Here is an 18,358-nt window from a genome sequence, read left to right as displayed (position 1 = left end):
CTTAATATTTCCCCCGTAGAATCCTTCAATATTGCAACTTGAAGCTTCAATTCTTTCTTCAGTTCTTTCAGCTTGAGTTGTGCTGAGCATGTTCTTCCCTTTTGGTTTTCTATCTCCAGGTCTTTGCACATGTCATTATAATATTTTACTTTATCTTCTTAAGCCACCCTTTGAAATCTTCTGTTCAGCTCCTTTGCTTCATCATTTCTTCTTTTTGCTTTAGCTAGTCTACGTTGAAGAGCAAGTTTCAAAGTCTCTTCTGACATCCACTTTGGTCTTTTCTTTCTTTCCTGTCTTTTTAATGACCTCAAAAAAAAAAAACAAAAAAAAACTGCTGCCATTGAGTCAATTCCGACTCATAGTGGCCCTATAGGACAGAGTAGAACTGCCCCATAGAATTTCCAAGGAGCACCTAGTGGGTTCGAACTGCCAACCCTTTGGTTAGCAGCTGTAGCACTTAACCACACCACCACCAGGGTTTCCCTCAAATATTTACTGATCTCAAAAACGTGTCATTCCTTTTTTTACATTTTTTCCTACATTTCTTAAAACCCCACGTTAAATCACAGAAAATGCTACCTAATTTTTACGTTCCCTCGTTCATGAAGAGTCTTTTGATTTTCCCAAAACTATGTCTCCTGTCCCTGAACGCTCATCACCCTTTGTAACATTCTAATGGTTTCTGCTTTATAGTACTGGTCTTGACATACAGCAGGCATTTGAAAATTTTAATCATTCATTCAACAACTATTACCAAGAGGATTCAACTCTATCAACAGTTGTTTAAGAGGAATATTTCCAAACACTAAGAAAAAGACTACGCATCCCCAGACCATTTCCTCTCCATCCAAAGAGGTCAAGAGGAAGGCTAGGATACCCATCTCTTTCTACCATTCAACAGACACAGCCTCATCACTACTGCTGACCTTAAGTCCATAAGGACAAATTTTGTGATGTCTCCTGTCTATATCAGTCATTGTAAGAAACTCTTGGTCCTTGGTTAACCCCCATTTCCCCTTCACTAGTCCCCATTAGATACTATACACTCCAACTCTGTTTTGCTTTCTCGTTTATCTCCCACTCACTTCCTTGTTGAACTCATCTAGTCTCACAGCTTTAAACAGCATCAACATACCAACAACTACCAAATTTGTACTTCTGACTAGACCTCTCTTCTAAACTCCAGTCCTGATATACAACTGCCTTCCCAAGATCTCCAGTTGGAAGTCCAACAGACAAACTCAATACATCCAAAACTGAACTCCTAACCTTCTTTTGCCAAAAATGCTGCCCTCATGCACTACACGGAGTCCATCAGAATATTCTGTTGGTTTGACCTTAAAAATATATTAAAAACGTCATCACTTCTCACCACCATCTGCCACCACCTGGTCTAGCAACCATCATCTTTGAGACAGATAAGTGCAATTGCCTCCTACTCTTCCAACTCTTCAGACTATTCTCAACACAACTGCCAAAGTGATCTTTTAAAAAACTGAGATCTTGTCACTCCTCCACTCAAAATTGGCTATCAGCTCACCATTTCATTCACAAAGTTGATGTCATTACAATGGCCTAAAAGGCTCTCAGTGATATATACACTCACCACATCACTGATTTCCCCTCTTACCATATTCCCCCTTGCTTACTTATTTACAGTCAAACTGTCTCCTTGCTCTTCAAATGAATTTTGCTTTGGTTGTTCTCCGCCTGTGATTATTTTCCTTAGATATCCACATGATTAAATCCCTCACCTTCTTCAAGTCTTTATTTGGAAGTAACCATTCCAATTACGCTTACTCAGAATTTCTGATTTAAAATTATAACTCCAACCAATAGCGCTCCCAATCCTCCTATATATTTTCACATGACTTAGCACCCTATAACATATAGTTTACCTATTTATTACACTTATTTGTCTTCCTCTGCAATAAAGAATCTAAGCTTCATAAGAGCAAGGATTTTTGTCTGCTTAGTTCACTGATGTATTCAAAGTCTCTAATGGACTGCCTGCCATTTAGTACGCACTCAACAAATATGCAATGAGTAAATATCTATTGAGAAAAGATACATATATATCAAGTACAGACTATTTTTAATATAGTGCTGAATAAGAAAGTTAGTTCCTCACTCTATCTTATAGTATTACTAACATTCAAAGTACTTAAGGATAGAAACAACTGCTAATTTTCTTTTAATGACTACGAGCTCTCAAACAATATGCTGCAAGTATTTATTAAGAATAGGTAGTAAAAAATATTCAATAAACAAATAATTTTCTTCTACTCAAAAATATTAACTGAAATTAAGTTATACAACTGTTATGTGTCTGTCAGTCGTACTGTGGTGGCTTGTGTGTTGTTTCGATGCTGGAAGTTATGCCACAGGTATTTGAAACACCAGCAGGATCAACCATGATGGACAGGTTTCACTGGAGTTTCCAGACTAAGACAGACTATGAAGAAGGACCTGACTGACAGTTTACTTCTGAAAAAATTAGCCGGTGAAAACCTTATGAATAGTAGCAGAACACTGGCTGATATAGTACCAGAAGATGAGCCCCTAAGGTGGGAAGGCACACTCAAAATACGACTGAGGAAGAGCTGCCTACTCAAAGTAGAGTTGACTTTAATGATGTGGATGGAGTAAAGCTTTTGGGACCTTCACTTACTCATGCGCTACAACTCAAAATAAGAAGAAACAACTGCAAACATTCATTAATAATTGAAACGTATGATGGAATGTATGAAGTATGAATCTAGGAAAACTGGAAGTCATCAAAGATGAAATGGAATGCATAAAGATCTATAGTCTAGGCATTAGTGAGCTGAAATGGGCTGGTATTGGCCACTTTGAAGTGGACAATTGTATGGTCTACTATGCTGAGAATGACAAATTGAAGAGGAATGGCGTTGCATTCATTGTCAAAAAGAACATGTCAAGATCTATTCTGAAGTACAGTGCTGTCCCGTAAAAGCGCGTTGCTGTCGAGTTGATTCCAACTCATAGCCACCCTACACTACAGAGTAGAACGATCCCATAGAGTTCCCACGGAGTGCCTGGTGGATTCGAACTGCAAACCTTTTGGTTAGCAGCCATAGCTGTTAACCACTATGCCACCAGGGTTGTCAGTGATAGGGTAATATCCATATACCTAAAAGGAAGAATAGTTAGTATGACTATTATTCAAATTTACACACCATCCACTGTCTGGGTTGAATTCCCTCCAAAATGTACCATTTTGGCTGGGCCATAATTCCCAGCATTGTGCAGCTGTCCTCCATTTGTGATTGTAATTTTAATTTAAAGAGGATTAGGGTGGGATTGTAACACCCTTACTGAGGTCATATCTCTGATACAATGCAAAGGGAGTTTTCCTGGTGTGTGGCCTGCACCACCTTTTATTTAACAAGAGATAAACGAAAGGGAAGCAAGAAGAGATTTGGGGACCTCACACCATCAGGAAAGAAGCACTGGGAGCACGTCCATTGGGCCCGGGGTTCCTGCGCAGAGAAGCTCTTAGTCCAGGAAAGATTGATGGGAAGCACCTTCCTCCAGGGCTGACAGAGAAAGAAAGCCTTCTCCTGGAGCTGATGCCCTGCATTTAGACTTCTAGCCCACTAGACTGTGAGAAAATAAATTTCTCTTTGTTAAAGCCAACCACTTGTGGTATTTCCTTTATAGCAGTAATAGATAACTAAAACAACCAATAAGTCCAAAGATGAGGAAATTGACGATTAATACCAACTTCTACAGTTTGAAATTGATCAAACATACAATCAAGATGGATTAATAATTACTTGGGATTAGAATGTGAAAGTTGGAAACAAGAAGGATTAGGGTCAGAAGTTGGAAAATAAGGCCTTTGTGATAGAAACAATGCCAGACATTGCATGATAGAATTTTGCAAGACTAACAACTTATTCATTGCAAATACCTTTTTTTAACAACATAAATAGCAACTATATACGTGCACCTCACCAGATGGAATATACAGAAATCAAATAGACTATATCTGTGGAAAAACACAATGGAAAAGCTCAATATTATCACTCAGAACAAGGCCATTGGCTGACTGTGGAAAAGACCATCAATTGCTCACATGCAAGTTCAAGTTGAAGCTAAAGAAAATTAAAACAAGTCTGTGACAGCCAAAATATGACCCTGAATATATCCCACCTGAATTTGGAGATCACCTCAAGTATAGATTTGACACACTGAATACTAAAGACTGAAGAATAGATAAGTGTGGGATGACATCAAGAAAATCAAAAATGAAGAAAGCAAAGGTCATTCAAAAGACAAGAAAGAAAAAAGACCAAAACAGATGGCAGAAGACACTCTGAAACTTGCTCCTGAACACAGAGTAGCAAAGCAAATGGAAGAAATGATGAAGTAAAAAAGCTGAACAGAAGATTTCAAAGGGAGACACAAGAAGACAAAGTAAATTATTATAACGCCATGTGCGAAGACCTGGAGCTAGAAAACCAAAAGGGAAGAACACGCTCAGCATTTCTCAAGCTGAAAGAACTGAAGAAAAAAATTCAAATCTCAAGTTGCAAATTTGAAGGATTCTATGGGCAAAATGTTGAACACAAGCAGCAAAAATAGATGGAAGGAATCACTGTACCAAAAAGAACTGGTTGACATCCAACCATTTTGGAAGGTAGCATATGATCAAGAACTGATGGTACTGAAGGACTAGTTCCAAACTGCACTGAAGGCATTGACAAAAGGCTCCAAGAATAGACAGGATACCAACTGAGATGTTTCAACAAACAGATGCAGCACTGGAGGTGTTCACTCCTCTTTGCCCAGAAATTTTAAAAACAGCTACCTGGCCAACCAACTGGAAGAGATCCATATTTGTGTCCATTCCAAAGAAGGGTGATTCAATGGCATGCAGAAATTATCAAACAATATTATTAATATTACATACAAGTAAAATTTTGCTGAAGATCATTCAAAACGGCTGCAGCAGTACATTGATGGGAAACTGCCAGAAACTCAAGCCCAATTCACAAGAGGATGTGGAATGAGGGATATCATTGCTGATGTCAGATGGATCTTGGGTGAAAGCACAGAATGCCAGAAAGATGTATATCTGTGTTTTATGGACTATGCAAAGTCTTTTGACTGTGTAGATCATAACAAATTATGTACAATATTGAGATGACTGGGAGTACCAGAACACTTAATTGTGCTCATGAGGAACCTGTACTTAGACCAAGAGGCAGTCATTCAAACAGAACAAGAGGATTCTGTGTGCTTTTAAAGTCAGGCAAGGTGTGCGTCAGGGTTGTATCCTTTCACCATACCTATTCAATCAGTACGCTGAGTAAATAATCCCAGAAGCTGGATTATATGAAGAATGCGGCATCAGGATTGTAGGAAGTATCATTAGCAACCTGGGATATGCAAATGATACAACCTTGTTTGCTGAAAGCGAAGTGGACTTGAAGCACTTACTGATGAAGATCAGAGACTACAGCCTTTATTGTGGATTATACCTCAACGTAAAGAAAACAAAAATCCTCACAACTGGACCAGTAAGCAACATCATGATAAACCGAGAAAAGGTTGAAGTTTTCAAGGGTTTCATATTACTTCGATCCATAATCAACTTTCATGGAAGCAGCAGTCAAGATGTCAAACGACATATTGCATTGGGCAATCTGCTGCAAAAGACCTCTTTAAAGTATTAAAAAGCAAAGATGTCACTTTGAGGACTAAGGTGTGCCTGATCCAAGTCATGATATTTTCAGTCACCCCATATGCATGCAAAAACTGGACAATGAATACAGAAGACAACAGAAGAATTGATGCATTTGAATTATGGTGTTTGCAAAGCATAATGAATACACCATGGACTGCCAGAAGCAAGAAGAAATCTGTCTTGGAAGAAGTACAGCCAGAGTGTTCCTTGGAAACGAGAATAGGGTGACTTCTCATATACTTTAGGCATGTTATCAGGAGAGACCAGTCCTTGGAGAATGTCATGGATTGAATTGTGTCCCCCCCAAAATATGTATCAACTTGGTTAGGCCATGATTCCTGGTATTGTGTGGTTGTCCTCCATTTTGTGAATGTAGTTTTATGTTAAGGGGATTAGGGTGGGATTGTAATACCACCCTTACTCAGGTTACCTTCCTGATTCAACGTGAAGGGAGTTTCCCTGGGGTGTGGCCTGCACCACCTTTTATCTCTCAAGAGATAAAAGGAATGGGAAGCAAGCAGAGAGTTGGGAACCTTATATAACCAAAAAGGTAGCACCAGGAGCAGAGCGCATCCTTTGGACCTGGTGACCCTGTGCCTGAGACACTCCCAAACATGGGAAGATTGAGGACAAGCACCTTCCTCCAGAGCTGACAGAGACAGAAAGCCTTCTCCTGCAGCTGATGCCTTGAATTTGGACTTTCAGCCTATTTTCCTGTGAAGAAATAAATTTCTCTTTGTTAAAGCCATCCACTTGTGGTATTTCTGTTATAGCAGCACTTGATGACTAAGACAGAGAAGAACATCATGTATGGTAAGGTAGAGGGTCAGCAAAACAGAGGACGACCTCTGACGAGATGGATTGACACAATGGGTTCAAATACAGTAATGATTGTGAGGATGACAAGGACTGGGCAGTGTTTCGTTCTGCTGTACATAAGGTTGCTATGAGTGGGAACAGACTTGATGGGAACGCTCAACACCAATAACAAGTTTATACAATGTCTTTTAAAATTTCAATCTTTTTTTTTTTTAAAAAATTAAATTACTACCTTGTTATTGAGAAAGTAGTCTTTGAAATACCCTTCCTAAGGAGCTAAATGCTAAAATTCTCTTGACAGAGCTTGTACTAACTAAACATAAAAAAAATAATTGAACTATTTCTCTTTAGTTGAAAACAGTTTTTCCTTAGAGAGGAACAATCTGTCCATCTCATATATTTTCTCCTTATTTTAGTAAGGGGTTTAGTTTTACAGTTTAGTATTTCATTGTATTTTCATGGAGATTTGCTTAATTTCTTTGTAGTAATTTTTGGTCCAACCACTGCTATTGAGCTTCTAATCTAGAGCAATGGAAAGACAGAATATTTTCTTAAAAATAATTAGATCATCATAAGAGTAAATAAACATATCTGCTACTGATTTCAGCTTTAGCCAAAAAAAATCTGCTTTCCAGTAGCAATTTACTACTTGTATTTGGAAAAGGTATTTTATAATAATAATAAGAATCCTGCAAAGTAGATTATTTCAAGAGGGATTTACATTCTTAACATACATCAGAGATAAAAAATAGGAAAAAAAAATTAGTCAATTCATCAAGGTTATATTTGAATCAAAAAAGTAACGAATAATCATTTATTTCTTTACCTAAAATGCTGGGCCTTAATTAAGTCTACTGATCATATACGTACATATTATGGCTTTTTGTAAATACATGAATTTTATGCTATATTTCACATGAAGCCAAACTCAATTTCAACTTTCCTGTGGAAAAATTACTGATTAAGTCATTGATAAAGAAGTTAATATTTACCCATTGGAACTCAATTATAAACATTATTATTAATGATCAAATATTATTAATGAACAAATACCTTCCATTATTGTTATATAAATAAAAAGTATTTTAACAGGGCCTATGAGTTGGAAAACACTTCCAATTATATTGGAAGAAAGGGACTTTCATTACTTACAGTTGCCCTCATTGATCAATAGACCTAGTTACAAAATGAATTTTACTATGATTCTCCCTACAATTCTGAAATTCCAGTGAGCAGTGTTTCACTTTTTCTGAACTAGCACATATAACTAGAAACAAATGGAATGATGCCATTAGATGTTTATTTAAACTTTTATTACCACCACAGTTTCTTTTCAAATCTCAGCTCACTAGTTTTGGCTTTACCACACTGTAATAAAATAATTTATGGCTTGTATTCTTTCCAGAAAAAAAAAAGGTACATGTTCTATTTTAAAAAGTCTAAAATCAACCTTTCAAAGATTTTCACACGTTCATTTCAATGGACAACACAGTAGTTACAAAAGATGTGGTCTTGTGTTCTTCCAGATTAAAATGCAATGTACCTTGCTCTGTGCTAGAATACAAAAACAGCTTTCAAGAAAAAGAAAAAATCTGCAGAGTTCACAATCAATATGAAGATTCGTGGTTATCTGGCTTAGCTGATTACATACCTTGCCCAGTAACTCTCCCAATGAGACATCTTCATGATTAAGAATCCATTTCTTATCCTGCAGCAAAGAAAAAGGAACATTTATTTAGCCCCAGGAAGAGTAAATTTCCTATAAGATATATTTGAGGCAATGGAAAAAAGATCTAAAGTGATATTTCATTCAGAACTTTCAATCAACAGCACACTAATAAGTTATAACCTCAAAAAGCTGTAAAACAGATTTAAGAAATGTTACTGCACGATATTAAAATCTACATTACAACAAACTTCTATCAGAAAACTCAGCCTTTAGAATGAGTGTACCCTTGTGACCAGAACTCAGGATGCACACTCCCCCAGCAGAAAGCTTAGGCCCTCCTACTATTTGCCATTTCACAAAAAGTTGTGTCATAAGTACATAAGGGAATTTTATTTTATAGCGCAAAAATTTCCAATTTTCGCTTGATCTTAGAGAACTGTTTTTCTACACAAGTCACATTACCAGGAGCTGGTTTTTCCACATATAAACCAGCCATGAGTTATAGCTGTCTAAGACACTGCATGTAGTCCCATATCTTTCCCAAGTAATTTCCTGTAGTATAATAAAACGACAATTATCAATTACAACATCACTAGGGTACTGAAGACCAGTGATTCAAATATGCCATTATACAACAGCATCTCATTATCTGATTTAAAGAAGTGGTTACTACTTAGGAAATATTTTATCATCTAAAATTTTTGACTATTAAACCACACAATGTTATAATGTTAGAAAAGAATGCAGATTTAAAAAAAAAATAAAAGGAATAAAACAAGGAAGAAGGAGAAAGGGAGGAAAGAAAGTGAGGGAGGGTGAGAAGGAGGAAGAAGAGAGAAGGAGAGCAAGAGAGGGGAGGCAGAGGGGAAAAAGGGGAGACTGGGAGAGAGAGAATATAAGAATAAAATCCTGGAGTGACATTTATATTCATGATTTAGATGTGTTTAGTTTTCCCCACTACAAACACAGACTGAACTGTTATTATGATTTACAATACAAATTGTAACAAGTAACAAATTTTCTGAAGTAAAACCCCACCCTAACTCTTACAGATTGAATTGTGGTCTCCAAAAAGATATGTTGAAGTCCTAATTCCTGCACTGTTGAATGCGACCTTGTTTGGGGAAAGAGGGTGTTTCTTTTGTTATCAATTATGTCAAACAAGGTCACACTAGAATAGACCGAAACCAAAAATCCACAGCTGTGGAGTCGATTCCAACTCACAGTAGCCCTATAGGACAGAGTAAAACTGCCCCATAGGGTTTCCAAGGAGTGGCTGGTAGATTCAAACTGCCGATCTTTTCATTAGCAGCCAACCTCTTAACCACTGTGTCAAGTACAAAAGGTTCTAATTCTAATCTCTTCTGAGTAGTGTCTTATTAAAAGGAAGTCAAAGGGGAGGATATCATGTGCAGATCCTTCTCTAAGCCAAAGATTTTCTTTTTAAAGAGGAATTGGGAGAGTTATTGTAAGAACTGAATACATTTAAAAAAAAAACTTAATATGTTTGTAATTCTTCAATTAATCAGAGTATCTTTTCAAATTGGTTGAAGCAGATTTAAGCCCACCTACAAAAAAAAAAAAAAAAAAAGTAGAGTAGAGTATGAGTCAGAATCGACTTCACGGCAGCGGGTTTGGTTTTTTTTGTTTTGACAGTAGAGAGAGAGCCCTGGTGGCATAGCGGTTAAGCTCTTCGCTGCTAAACAAAAGATTAGTGGTTTGAACTCACTAGCCACTCCAAGGGAGAAAGATGTGGCAGTCAGCTTCCATAAAGATTTATAGCCTTAAAACCCTGCAGGACAGCTCTATTCTGTCCTACAGAGTCACTATGGCTTGGAATCAACTTGAAGGCAACAATTTGGTTTGGTTTGGGTTTAGAGTAGAGACAAAGTATCTTTACTTGTCTGAAATCCAAAGTACAGGTAAAAGCACATTTTCAAAATATTCCCATAGACACTTTCTTGTTGAATCTCAGAAGAAGCCTCATTAGATGGGCATGAAAACCATTCTGATCTCCATTTTGGAGATTAGAAAACCAAGGCCTTGAAAGGGTATTCCTGTCTATAGTCACAGGGGTAATAAGTGGCAGGGCTGGGATAAGAGCCCTAATCTTTTGTTTCCTACTTCAGTGTTCCGACATATTCTTTTGCCCTTATTGTACTATCAAGAGATGTTACATTCAAAATGAATCTAAATGCAGTAATTTTCTGAGTCTGAATTTCGTATATGGAGCCCTGGTGGTACAGTGGCTTCTAACAAAAAGGTTGACAGTTCCAATCCACCAGCCACTCCTTGGAAACCCTATGGGGCAGCTCTTCTCTGTCCTAAAGGGTCAATATGAGTCAGAATCAACTCAAAGGCAATGGGTTTGGTTTAGGTTTAGAAACAGTATATATATCATGTCAGGTAACTAAAGAGGAGAATCAAAGGATAGAACATATGTCTTTAACCTGAATAAATGTCATGTATTATTTCTTCCTAGATATTCATCTATAATCTATGATAAATGAGTGTTATACTTTCAGAGAGTCAGTTCAAACCAAACTGTAGAAGTACCTAGAGGTGAAAAAACTTCACAAGTCCAAACTCTCATTTCATTTAGGTCTATGGCTGTTGCATCTAAGATAAAAATGGATTAAAAATTGTTTTTCATTGAATTATAAAACTGGAAGGTCAACTAAGATGGTCTGAAAATGAAATTATCTTGGGTAAAGGACACATGGACTCGAGGCAACATGGGCTGGGAGATATGGGAATTCTGCCTAAAGCATACCTTGCATAATCTTCAGTAACGCACTTCCTCCCAACCATCTCTATGGCAATAAGATTGATTCCAGCTTGCTTGCCTGCCAGAATATCAACCTATTCTCTAATTACACTATAAGTAGTTGTCCAAGTCCCAATTCAGCAGCCTCTATTTTTTTTATCTGCAACTGATCATGGGAATGGTGCAGGATCAGGCGGCATCTTGTCCATTGTGCTTGGCGTCGTCGTAAGTCAAGGGCTGCCCTGACAGCAGCTAACAACAACAACATTCCAAGTGTAGATCAACATTTGTGTAGATCAACATTTATCTCCATGGCTAGCTTTAAGTATAATTTTAAAACATGGTTGTCATGGCAACATTTCTCAGACAAGGCTTTAGGATATGTCAAATTTATTTGTGTTCTGTTCCTGAAAATTTTACAGCCTTTACCATTGGGTTAAAGAATACTGTAGAGTCCAAACTACTCACTGAATGTAAGGCAAAATCTGTTTATACTTCAAAGGTACCACCAGTTATGCCTACTTTAATAAAGAAAAGAAGCAATGAGCAATTCTAATTTAACTGTTAAGTAAGTTAAACAATGAGGAATATTTAATTAACAGATATAAATACAAAAGGTTTTAAATGGTTAATACTTTCTATCTATGCCAGGCATTTTGCCCTCTTTTAAGGTCAATCATTATAGCCTATTTTTGCTGTTGAATGGAGCCCTCTGACACTACTGGAATAAAAGCACCAGGGAAATCTGGACAGGAAAGGGCTGTAGAGATAATTCAGCCCACCCTCCTGCCCTAGTTGTCTCCACCCACCCATCCATCCTTCCATCCATCCATCCATTCAACAAACATTTATTGACACTGCTACTTGTAGCAGATGAGAATTACGACTTCAGGCAATTGGAAATCACTAAAAACCCAGTGATGGGAAACACTATTTTATCAGCAAACTCAATTTAAGTTTGAGTTGTTCTAATTCTTTTAAGACTTTTTGTTATATTTAACTTCTATCAATTCCAGTACTGGGGACACAAAAGATGTATCTCCTCTATCTACTACATAGCAGCATATTACGTTTGAAGACAAAAACCACATCCTCCTGAAGTCCAGGTTTTCTAATCTAAAATCTCTAACGTTCTATCATTTCTAATGTGATGTAATTTACAAACACTTCTGAAGTGTATGTACTGGGAATTAAATATATTCGTGTATTGTGCATCTTCGTGTGTGTGTGGTTAAATTATAATAAATATATTGTGATCAGCACAGTTTTGGGAAATGTATGTGCACTCTACCTCAACTTCCTGCCTTATATATTATATTCAGAAACAAAAGAAGCAGTGCTATTACAATCTACTCAAACTTTATTTCATTACTTAATAAGGTAAATATATCCTGAATCCAGTGTATTAGTTGAATTACTAGTTATGATACAGGTGGTGGGTTTTTTTCATTTTTCTTTTCTTTTTTTTCTGTTTCTAAAATTTAACAATTCATTTGACTGACAATTATTAATGGGCAAACAAGTAGTGATTTTCTAAGAAGAAAAATGTGGCAAGACAGAGATATTCCCAAACGATTAGAAAAATGTTAGCATTTTTATTGGGCTTTTGAATACATTCCAGTTTTCTGAGGGAGGTTTCCATTACTGAAGTGCTTTTTTGTCTTGTTTTGTTTTATATGAAACTTTGTTGAAGGCTATCTTTGTGATAATAAGTAGAATGTTCAGGTTAGTGATACGATAAGCAAGTGATGTAGCTACTCTAGAGCTAATGTTAATACTCGATTATTTTTAACAAGTAACAGACCTTATATAATGAAAGTTATTTGTCTAAATTGCATGTGAAACATAAAATTCATATGATATAATAAGCATACAACTGTAACAACCTAGTATATATTCAACCAGGAGTCTAAAAATTTTTAAACATTGCTTCATAATGATTAAAAAATAAACCATCGGTTATCTTCATAAACGTGGCTTGACATAATAACGAGCTTCAGGGAATTATATCATGATAATAATAATTATTACTTTAATGATATGTGTTTTAGTGTTTTCAAAAAACCAAGAGACTGAATTATAAATGGGCATAAGAGACTAGGATACAATAAACAGAAATGTAAAAGCAATTTTTTTTCCCTATAGGTTACTTTTTGTCTTTAATTATTTTACAGTTAATTGTTTGGACTTCTGCAGCATGAGATATTTGTATGGAAAATTCCTTTCTCTGACACTGGGGGGGAAAAACGATTCTGAACTGCATAGGTAAATGACCCTATTATTGGATATTTATTGCTTCATGGACTACCCATTTTTCACACCCTTGAACAGAAGATAACTCAAAGAATTCTTTGATTAAAACAACAAGGTAAAGGATAATAATGGTATGATTTATGACAGTATTAATAAAGATGTCAAGGAATGGATTTATTCAGAAGATATTTAGGAGATAGAAATTATGCATTTTGGTAATCACTGGAAGATGTGGGCTGGAGAAACAAACTATGGTGGCAATATGAACCCAAGAAATCACAATGTACCTTTTAATAGTTGATTTATGAGTGAGATTAAGAAGTGGAAAGAATGGATGAGACGGCCCTATTGATCTTCTGACAAGCTGGCCAAGGCTACTGAGTCTGGTTCTGATAACTTCTAGATGTGAACGAGCTTCTGCCCCTGTCTTAGTTTGGGTTCTCCCTGAAGCAGACCCTGAGGTAATTTTGGGAGTTCAAGGAACACCAGTAGAGAAGAAGGAAATAATACAGGGCAGTGGAGGCAGCCAATACAAGGTAAACTATTAAGCCAGTTGCTAGATTGGGGGCAAACTCTAGGAAATGATACAAGACACATGTCTCAGAATTAGCCCACCCAAGGGATACTTATATGCCAACTCCTGAGATTCACTGGTGTAGGGCGTTAACTCCCTGGCAATTCCCCTGGTAAGCATGGACAAAGAAACTTTCCGTGAATCTAGAAAAAAAGTCAGAGATGAAATATCTGTAACTGGAAGTTGGCCAGAGTACAATGAAAGGCCTGAGGGCTATGAGCAGCTCAATGACAACATCTGCTACAACCCCTTCATCATTTATCATCTTCCCAAAGACCTGGCCTAAAGGATCCCTCTTTCTGAACCTTCCTGTCTCTGTTCTTACTGGTCTGGCCTGAACTGAGTACTAATCTGTCTTTGACATTGCCTCTTTCTACCTTTACTCAAAGCTACCCACACATTTTTTAAATGTTGATTTAGTTAATATTTAGTGTAGTGTTGCTTTATTGACTCTATCCTGAATCTCTCATGTAATAATTTGAATATATACCTGACCTTTTGCTATCTCTGTTTAGATTTTTAATATATAAGTCTGCATCTGGAATTTACTCTTGCTATTAACAGATGTGGTATTCTATCACTAGGAATAAGCAAGTACTGCAGCATATTCTAGCAATGATACTATTTTCATAGTATCCATATTTTTGAACTAAGCTTACTGCTATCAGCATAAAATGGCTTTTAATTCTTTTTCAAAAATTGATGAGGATGCCTCTGATATCAATTTCTAAATAGATGATTGACATCTTACTGTACTGAAGTATAAATTACAATGATAAATGTTAGAAAACTGTTTCACTATCTCATAAAAAAATCTTCCAAGGGTAATTTTTTTTTAAAGTACTGGATTATTTAAACACTAGGCATACATAAATGTTGCTTAGAGAGTGAAATTTGCCAAATTTAATTCGATAGTCTCATTAATTTCATTTTATTAGGAATGATATTGTGAAATTTGGTCTCAAGATATTATAAATTACATTTATGAGTGTAATAGATCTTTATAAATCAGATACTTTTAGGAAAAGTGATTATATAAAAAAATGAGTAAATCTCTAGTTATAAGAAATTTTAGAAACTGTTCCACTTTCCTTGTGGGGCCATTTTTAACCATCTTGCTAGAATTGACCACTTGTACCTTAGTGTTTCAGTTCCTTTCTGTACATACATCTCTCTTGCATATAAGTTGTAAGAAATGAATTCAATTAACTAGGATTATTTTTCATATTTCATAAAAGAGTTTCAAAGTAAAAAGAAGAATGAAGTTTAAATAAAGCAACACAGAGCATTAGAAGGTCACATAAGGGTTAATCCACTCTTAGCACAATATTCTAGAGCAGAATACCATACAAATTCTGTTTGCTGACCCAAATCTTGTTTCTTATTTCTCAGAAAACAGTTGGCTTTCAGAAATAAAATACTCAATATGGACAAAAAGTAGGAGATGCTGAGACATAAAGAAGCAATATTGATTAAAATGCTTCACCAAGTGAACTAATGAGAATGCATTTTCTCAAACAATTGAGATTAAAATTAGTAACTAAGCCATCATGTAATTTCCAAATCAGTTCCTTATATTAGAATGAATTTTTATATATGTCTTCTTTACAATGAAACATATCACAATGAATAGTGTCATAGAGAGCAATTTAACTCACAGAAATTGATGTAATAGAAACATGAAAATTTATTCAATAGATTCATTTTAGCTTTCAACTTCAAACTCCATTCAGTTTAGTCTCAGAATTAAGTAAATTGAGACCCATTTCTCTTTTTATTTTCTGTAAGGGATGCAAATGAGAAATAGGCTAAGTGGTAAGCAGAAGAATAAACAACTAGCAATACACACTTGAGATACAGTTCAAATTTACCCTACTACTATTGTAGCAATAAGGCAATGAAATATAATTATACTCTCTTGGGAAGAAGCAGGATCATGAAGAAAGCAGTCAAGATGCCTAGTCGAGCCTATATATATGAACTATGAATTGGGCTCACTACAGTCACAAAAACTATTATAAAGGATTTTTCCAGGACTTACAATATAATATACAAGAAGATACAACACAGTCCGGAATATACCAGGCTATGCCAAGTTACTAAAAGAAAGCTGAAACAGTGAAATAGCACGCTAATAAGTAAAGAGTGGAAGCCCACAGACAGGTAAGAGCCTAGCTCCAAATACATCCTAATGTACACTTACAAGTACTAAACTGTGCTAAAAATTCAATGATATGTGAATATAAAGAAAGTGAAACAGTCCATATCCTCAAGGGCTCCATATATAAGCATACAAAGAGTGAAATTTATAGAGGCTAAGGGAGAAGTATGCTCAGAATAGAGCTGGGACACAGAGGTACAAGCGGTCAAGATTATTAAGATGGCTAAAAATGGTTTCACAGAAGAAGTACAAAGGTTTTGAAAATTTCTCAGAACTAACTTTCGTTTTATTTCCTAAAGCTACTAAATGGAGAAAACCATGAAGTTCTTGCTTCAGTGGTAAGAAATAGTACCTGGTTTCTGTGAAAAGAAAACAGCTACGTCATTCCCTGGCGTCCTTGTAAGGAAAAAGGAATGGCTAAAGTGGAAGCTGTTTTGGGGTAGAAAACTGAGGCACAGGGGTACGTGTACATAAGCAGGGGAGGAGAATGGGGGCAAGGTGGGAATGTTCATGTTTCTTTCACCTATGGTTAGTAATGGTCATCATTCTACCAATACGAGCTCTTCTCTTTCCAACTTCTCCCCGAACTAGAGGGTTTGTTTTTCTACTTCACTCCCAACAAGCTATCCCAGAGTCCACTACGTGCAGCCTCTGCTATTAGCCATGGGAGCCACCACTCCTATGGGAGTCAATAGTCTAACCATACTGGATAGAAATGGGCTGGGAGAAATATAGTCCTGGAATTTTAAGACAGAACTCTAAGGGGATACTCCATTAAAAAAAACAAAAACCAAACCTTCTGTTCAGTCGATTACGACTCATAGATCATTGTAAAATGGTAGCAATGTTTAGGTTGGATGCATTATATATAAATTTGAAAACCCAAGCACCATTGCTAGCATTGCTTCTCTATGAAAGTTCATCTCGAAACAAATGAATTAAAAATGAATTTTTGGAGCACGCTCTGTTCCAAATGTTATTTTAAGTGTCATATGAGTAATGTAACAGATGATAAAAGAGTTCAGAAGAAAAAGAGGCCATATTGTGCTAGAGTAGTCAGAAAAAGACTCAAAGCAGAGGTGGAATTTCAGATAAGCCTTGAACTCAAACACAATTCTGATGTACTAAAAGGAGATAATAACTTCTGCAAAGGTATAGAAAGAAATGGGAAAGCCTAAGATTTTTTCCAGGCAAAGTGAATGCACCAATACAGTGAAAGAAAGAGTTCTTAAAAGGAAGCAATGTGGGGTGAAAAACTAGACATTTATTTTCTGACCACACCATGGAGAGCTTTAAATCCTAAGAGATGTAGTATTTACTTAACCTTATACACAAGGGGTCTCCAACACCTCTGTTTGTATAATCTATAAATTTATTTTAAATGAACATTTGTTTACTACACAAATATATAATGCATTTTATACAACACCTTCAAAAACAGAAATTAAAATCATGCAGTCACTAGACAAGATGGTATATAGCCAGTTTTCCCTGCTACTTCCCACTAAGTGTAATTATTGTCATGCTGTTAGGTGCCATCGAGTCAGTTCCAACTCATGGCGACCCTCTAAACAATAGAATGAAACACTGCCTGATCCTAGGACATCCTCATGACAGTTGTTATGCCTGAGGCCATTGTTGCAGCCACTATGCCAATCCATCCTGTTGAAGGCCTTCCTCTTTATTCCCCTACTTTACCAAATATGATGTCCTTCTCCAGGGACTGGTCGCTCCTGATAACATGTTCAATGTATGTGAGACAAAGTCTCGCCGTCCTTGCTTCCAAGAGCTCTGGCTGTATTTCTTCCAAGACACATTTGTTCTTTCTACTAACAGTCCATGATGTATTCAGTATTCTTCACCAGCACCATAATTCAAAGGCATCAGTTCTTCTTCAGTTTTCCTTATTCATTGTTCAGTTTTCCCATGCCAATCAGGCAATTAAAAATACCATGGGTTAGGTCAGGTGCACCTTATTCCTCAAATTGACATCTTTGCTTTTAACACTTTAAAGAAGTCTTTTGCACAGATTTTCCCCCAAGCAACACAACCTTTGATTTCTTGACTGCTGCTCCCACGGATGTTGATTGTGGATCCAAGAAAAATGAAATGCTGACAACTTCAAAAATCTTTCCATTTATCACGATGCTGCTTATTGGTCCAGTTGTGAGGATTTTTGTTTTCTTTATGTTGAGGTGCAACCTATACTGGCGGGTATATTTGATCTTCATCAGTAAGTGCTTCAAGTTGTCTTCATTCTCAGCAAGCAAAGTTGTGTCATCTGTATATTGCAGGTTGTTAACGAGTCTTCATCCAATCCTGATGCCCCATTCTTCTTCATATAGTCCAGATTCTCAGATTATCTGCTCAGCATACAGACTGAATAAATACGATGTAAG

General features: G+C 36.4%; 1 protein-coding gene across 8 annotated transcripts in view; it reads right to left on the bottom strand.

Annotated features, from left to right (window-relative positions):
* FER (FER tyrosine kinase) overlaps positions 1-18,358 on the bottom strand; it is a 470,096-nt gene that overhangs the window by 165,363 nt on the left and 286,375 nt on the right. For all 8 annotated transcript variants that reach the window (XM_023547996.2, XM_003405006.4, XM_064274743.1 and 5 more), the window contains one exon: positions 8,187-8,243. In XM_023547996.2, the coding sequence (XP_023403764.1) occupies positions 8,187-8,243 (57 nt within the window). The remainder of the gene's footprint in view (positions 1-8,186; positions 8,244-18,358) is intronic.

Source organism: Loxodonta africana, chromosome 2 (genome assembly GCF_030014295.1).
Source record: "Loxodonta africana isolate mLoxAfr1 chromosome 2, mLoxAfr1.hap2, whole genome shotgun sequence".
Lineage (NCBI taxonomy): Eukaryota > Metazoa > Chordata > Mammalia > Proboscidea > Elephantidae > Loxodonta > Loxodonta africana.
This window is presented reverse-complemented; position numbering and strand designations above follow the sequence as displayed.